General features: G+C 40.5%; 1 protein-coding gene across 1 annotated transcript in view; it reads right to left on the minus strand.

Annotated features, from left to right (window-relative positions):
* Window positions 1–6,567, minus strand: part of LOC138966298 (uncharacterized) — a 77,623-nt gene that overhangs the window by 69,952 nt on the left and 1,104 nt on the right. Inside the window, exons 2-4 of the mRNA XM_070338473.1 lie at window positions 3,087–3,190; window positions 1,308–1,348; window positions 536–975 (exon numbers count right to left, since the gene is read on the minus strand). Coding sequence (XP_070194574.1) covers window positions 536–975; window positions 1,308–1,348; window positions 3,087–3,190 — 585 coding nt within the window. The remainder of the gene's footprint in view (window positions 1–535; window positions 976–1,307; window positions 1,349–3,086; window positions 3,191–6,567) is intronic.

The following is a 6,567-nucleotide window of genomic DNA, read 5'->3' on the forward strand; positions in this document are numbered from 1 at the left end:
GTTCGATGGTATTTTCAATTAAAAACATGTACCTTCATAACAAGCATAAAAAGTACACAAGTTGACAACTCAACGAACACATCATCTACAGATACACACAATACATGCACCTCAAGAAATGCTAGGAGAAAATAAATTAACCATAACACTGAGAGGCAAATGAAAATCAATTGTAACAGATCATTTCAGGAATCGACATACATTTCAGATACTAAATACTTTGAGCACAATCAAACATTTATTCTGGGATTTTGTTTTAGCTCCAGGGTCAATTTTGTTGTTGTACTTCGCCCGTTCTTGGTTTTTTAAACTGATTTTAATCATAGCATTGCCTTTGACATGATTCAAACAGACAACCTTTGTGACAGGTTTCTGAACACCACCCCTCCACACCGAACACAGCCAGGGATGTCAAATTCTCAGACCTCTGATAAAAGATCACCTTCAACAGCTGCAGAAGGCATACACAGATCTAATTCTGCCAGATGCAGTTGCCCTTTAAAGGAGGCAAAAACAAACAAGGACAACCACAAACCTCATTTGAATTATTGGGGTCAGATCGGCGTCTCTTCTCTCGCTCCAAGCTTGCAGTAGTAGCGCCGTCTTTATTCAGATCCTTGTTGGTTCCACGGAATCTATAAGGCCTCTTGCGCAGACGCGAACTTCGCCTCAAGGCACTGTTGTTGGCATCGTCATCTTCATCATCTTCTTCGTCGCCCTCCTCATCCTCCTCAAGCTCTCCATCAGGCTCGTCCTGCCTTGTATCATCATGTGGATCCTGTGGTTGTTCGCGACTGCGAATCTTGGGAACGCTTATGGTTTTGGCGCTGCGCCAACGGCCCCTGCTCGGCTCCTCTTCCTCGTCGCTGCTGGGTTCGGGCTCTCCGCGCATCACCGCTCGTCTACCGTCACGTCTAGAAACCTTGAAGGGACTTTCCTTGAGCATCCTTGCGCGACGATGCCTTGACATCAGGTCTGCAAAACCAATGTTCATGTTACCGATACTGGCACCATGTTAACCAGATAAGGTCTTATCACTTTCCATAATGACAGGGTCTGCAACTAGTAAACCTTGTCATTCACCACAAAGCTACTTGCAAAACGCAGATTATCATGGGATCCTTGGCTATATCATTCCCCTTCTGTATGACTGAGAGACGCGACCCCATTTACCTAGAAAACAAGGCTCATAGTACTGATGGTCTGCCGACATACAAATAAAATCAACAGCTAAGCATTATATTAAACTAACCATGGCAACAATGAAACTGCTGAAGAGTCAGCAGCTGTTAAAACAAGTCACTTACCATCTTCAGATGAGTCGCCATACACATAGTTGTACGCTCTTCTGAAAGAAACCCAAAACAAAGGAAGAGATAATATAATAATCAAAACAGGTGCAACCACAGAGACAACCATTCTAATATGATACAAAGAATAAAACCATACTCAAACTATGCACAGAAAAGACACACACACACACACACAGTAGTGCAGCGTTCAGAAATATCTTTTGACCCTTATCTATATCTATATATATATACGATTTGTGTCTGTGTGTGTGTGTGTGTGTGTCCGCGATGCACGCCCAAGGTTCTCGATGGATCTGTTTAAAATTTGGTGGGCATATTCAGGTAGACCCTGGACACAACCTGCTCGATGAGATATTTCAACACGTGCTCTCAGCGCGCAGCGCTGAACCGATTTTGGTTTTTCTCTGGATCCATTCCCAGTAACTCTTCCTTATCTTCTCCAGTGTTTTCAGCGTTTATCTCCCTTCCTTCGTGTGGCGTCAATCCATACTCCCGTTACTACGTTACTATTTTTAGAATGTCACTGCACTGTCCAGAACGCTTTCATTGCACCCGTAAGTTGTCCTTACTGTAAAAGTGAAAAGGTCGAATCAATTTATAGCCACGCGAAAAATACACTGTCATCTATCTCTATATATTTATAGATATAGATATACATATATATATACGGCTTCTCTGTGTGTGTGTGTGTGTGTGTGTTTGTGTGTGGGCAACACCTGTGGATTGTAGAGTTCTGTTTGTGATGTGGTCTGGCGGCTTTGGTGTGTCTGTATGTTCAGGCCTTCCTTCGAAAAGCCATAACAGTTATTCTCAATCCCGTGGACTTCGCCTTCAAAGGTGATTGTGGTGTTTCGGCACTCGGTTACATTTGGGGATGGGACTCGACATGAAATGTTCAGGCCACTGAATCATTTTCGTGCTGTTCCCATTCCACCTGGGAGGGACCTAAGCTTGGCGGGTCCATGGTTCGGAACTTTGGGGACAAAGTTCATTCAAAGGGGGTCGAGTGTGACAGGGAGACTACCGTCGCCCTTCACAGCAGACTCTGCAGAGTTGTTCGCCTTAGAAGTTGTGGGCTTTCCTTGCATGTACCCGTAAGTTGTCCTCACTGTAAAAGTGCAAAGGTCGAATCTATTTATCGAAAAATCCACTGTCATCTATCTCTATATATTTATACATATAAAGATAGATATATACGGCGTCTGTGTGTGTGTGTGGAGGCAACACCTGTGGATTGTAGAGTTCAGTTTGTGATGGGGTCTGGCGGCTTTTGTCTGTCTGTATGTTCTGGCATTTGAGAAGCCATAACAGATAATATAGGGCTTAGAAATAAGCTCTAAAATTCTCAATCCCGTTTGAGAGGACTTCGCCTTCAAAGGTGATTGTGGTGAACCGCCACGCTGTCTGTCTCTGTCTCGCGATTCACCCCGGCGAAGCCGTGTATTCCTCCAGTAATTTTATATATATCTAGATATTAAGATGCAAAACCTTATCAAGAACACTCCCTCCCCATTAAAATCACATTCAATAAAGATAGTGTACATTATTTCGTCATTGTGTTTTGTTGTTACATGTACCTCAGATTTTATTTGATGTCAAACTCAAAGCCAAAACATTCAACCATAATCACCACAAAGCTACCTCTCAGTCTCAGCCAGGTTGTGGTGGCGTTTCACATTTTCAACACTGTGGCTTATATTAGTTACAATTGATTCAAAGTAGGTTACAAGCTTATTTAACCAATTCTATGGATCTCATGTACGAGTTCATTACCCTGGTCCTGTGCGCGGACGGAGCCTGGATTCCACCAACTTTTCCTCAAAGATAGAATGGTTGTTGTCCTTGTAGACGATTCCACTGTGATCGCTATCGTGTTCCTTTATAAACAAACAAAAAAGCAGTCAAATAAGACTAAAGCTCAGTCACAATAAAATATTTGTTCAATGTCAATCCTGAAAGTTTAATTTGGGACAGAGGCCAGTAAATTTTAAGACATGACTGTTGTTGTTCATGTTGTTTGCTCGCTCACTAAAAGTAACTACTGCTCTTGATGGATCAGTAAGTGAGGCTGACAGTCTTGCATTATCTCAAGACAAATAGACAAGAATATACTGCCACAGACTGTGCTGGTAAAGTGTAAAACTGTAAGACAACCTTCCTACTAAAGTGTCCTTTGAGGTTGCCTCCCTTTGCCCATTGCTGCAGTGTACTAGGTGTAAGCGACCACCATCACGATTTTCAATGAGGTTACTTTTTAAAGGTACAGTGCAGCTCACAGCCTTCGTTTTGCGTTTTTGTTGCAGCTGAGTGCATTTACAGTTCAAAAATCCTCCTATGGTAGTAAAACAAACCCAAAACTACCCAACGACGACATCTGTGCAGCTCGACAGTTTCTTGTTCACGCGAGTGCATAAATTAACCTAGTTATTACGTGGTGTTTGGTCGGAGTTCGATTCAACTGAGTGATTCCGATGTGGTGATCTACCTGATCTAAATTTAGATCCAAAAATAGGTCAAGACCAGCCGGGTCCGAGTACGAAATTAATTCGTAAAACAAGAAGAGCAAACGCTCGATCGAGTCACTTTCGCAGTTCTGAATATTATATGAGGCATCAGATGGACAGGAAGAAATTGCTATTCACAACACAATGAGTCACGTTCACATAAAATTTGAGCCCGGTCACTTTTATAGTTTCCGAGAAAAGCCCAACGTTAAGTTGTGTGTTGCCGAACAGAAAAGGCTAGTTATCTCCCTTGTTTTTCTGATAACGTTCGTAAAAGGCTACAGATGTAAATACTTTGATGTAAAGAATAATCCTACAAAGTTTCAATCACATCCGATGAACTTTGTCAAAGATATAAAATGTCTAATTTTTCCTTTGACGCTGACCTGTGACCTTGAAAAAGGTCAAAGGTCAACGAAACCATCGTTAAAGTGTAGAGGTCATTGGAGGTCACGACTAAACAAAATATGAGCCCGATCGCTTTGATAGTTTCCTGTCAAAGATATAAAATGTCTAATTTTTCCTTTGACGCTGACCTGTGACCTTGAAAAAGGTCAAAGGTCAACGAAACCATCGTTAAAGTGTAGAGGTCATTGGAGGTCACGACTAAACAAAATATGAGCCCGATCGCTTTGATAGTTTCCGAGAAAAGTCCAACGTTAAGGTGGTGTCTACGGACGGCCGGCCGGCCGGCCAGCCGGCCGGACAGACTAACACTGACCGATTACATAGAGTCACTTTTTCTCAAGTGACTCAAAAATCGCAGTTCTTGACTCTTTGGGTGCAAGTCAATGAAACTTGGTAGTTCTTCAAACGGATAGCTGCATGAGGTATGACTAAAAGCCCCAGGGGCTCCGTGTCCCTGGATTTGACAAGTTCAGTACCTTTAAAACTGAAGAGCAAAGAACACTGAAAGTAAAACTGACTCACCTTGTTATTGCATTATATAGACACACCACTCACTCACAAAGCATTGTTTAAAATGTATCCGCACATTTGCTGTTATGCTATCTCGCGTAAGAAGACTTTTTTTTTAAAGTTTATTTGGAAAGCACAAACATAATAAATTAATGCCCAAATATTTGTCTGCAGTGCACCTTTTCAGTGTAGACAATGTTTTATGACCAATATTCTGACCACAACACAGAATGAGAAGAAGAAATGAGCACCAGGACTTACAAAATTAGGGAGCTTGTGCGCCTTGTATTAAAATTATTTAGAAATTTGAATTAAAACGTAGCATAAGCATGTCGTTGAAAGCGTAACAGTTGGCAGTTCTGATTACTTCTTTCATATCACCCTAGTCCCTTTTCTTGTAAACACAAAAGTCATTGTGTCAAATGTAGCAACTTTTGAAAAAATAAAAACCATTTTTTACATTCTTTGGTAGTTGTGAATGGTGCAATTACAAAAATGAAATTTCTTTGCAATAAGGAGGAAACTATGATTTTTTTTTATGAATTTGCGTCGAAAACATGCCGGAAGAATTATCTAAAATGTGGTTGTCGCGTCCATAAGTATAAGCATGTGATGTATAGAACTAAATGAAAATCATGATACAAATTATTGGAAAGGGCTTTCTCCTCCAAGGGGCCACATTTGTGAACAGTTTCTTGTTATGGATTACTGGCAAAGTCACAAAAAAGAGTAAAATATCAGTGCTTTGTTCACTTTTTCTCCCCTAGTCTCAGGTGCCTGTGACGGCAAACCACACAATAGGGTGAGTATGACGTATTTGTAGTGATGTAATTTTTATTTAGTGACATGTTGTGTCACTCTTACTCTTCACAAGCATTCTCTTTTGCACAAAGCGACGATCGGACGAAGGATCATATTTTTAAAGTTCCCCAATTGCTTTCAGTTTACAGAGAATCTAAAAAAAAGTAACCATTCAGGTAGACAAAACAAATCGAACTATGATCCAAAACATGTTTGCTTTGTTGTCCGAAAGCATTTGTGGTTAGGCCAAAAAGAAAAATATGTCCGTTTCCGGTAACCCGACCGACCCTATTTTTAAGCGACGACCCGAAAGTTGTTTTTTCGCTTTTCGCACCACAAAAAAAAAATATATAAAATAAAAAATGAAGTCAAGTATACTTTATTTACTTTCAATATATCTAGGTCAAAAACATGTGCTAAATAATTGTAAGTAAACTAAGGAAGCGTTTAAAAAAAAAAAACACACACGTAAAAAGACGTTAACAAAACGTAAGAAAAAGGTTTTAAACAAGAAGAGCAAACGCTCGATCGAGTCACTTTCGCAGTTCTGAATATTATATGAGGCATCAGATGGACAGGAAGAAATTGCTATTCACAACACAATGAGTCACGTTCACATAAAATTTGAGCCCGGTCACTTTTATAGTTTCCGAGAAAAGCCCAACGTTAAGTTGTGTGTTGCCGAACAGAAAAGGCTAGTTATCTCCCTTGTTTTTCTGATAACGTTCGTAAAAGGCTACAGATGTAAATACTTTGATGTAAAGAATAATCCTACAAAGTTTCAATCACATCCGATGAACTTTGTCAAAGATATAAAATGTCTAATTTTTCCTTTGACGCTGACCTGTGACCTTGAAAAAGGTCAAAGGTCAACGAAACCATCGTTAAAGTGTAGAGGTCATTGGAGGTCACGACTAAACAAAATATGAGCCCGATCGCTTTGATAGTTTCCGAGAAAAGTCCAACGTTAAGGTGGTGTCTACGGCCGGACAGACTAACACTGACCGATTACATAGAGTCACTTTTTCTCA

This window comes from Littorina saxatilis, linkage group LG5 (genome assembly GCF_037325665.1).
Source record: "Littorina saxatilis isolate snail1 linkage group LG5, US_GU_Lsax_2.0, whole genome shotgun sequence".
In the NCBI taxonomy this organism is placed as follows: Eukaryota; Metazoa; Mollusca; class Gastropoda; order Littorinimorpha; family Littorinidae; genus Littorina; species Littorina saxatilis.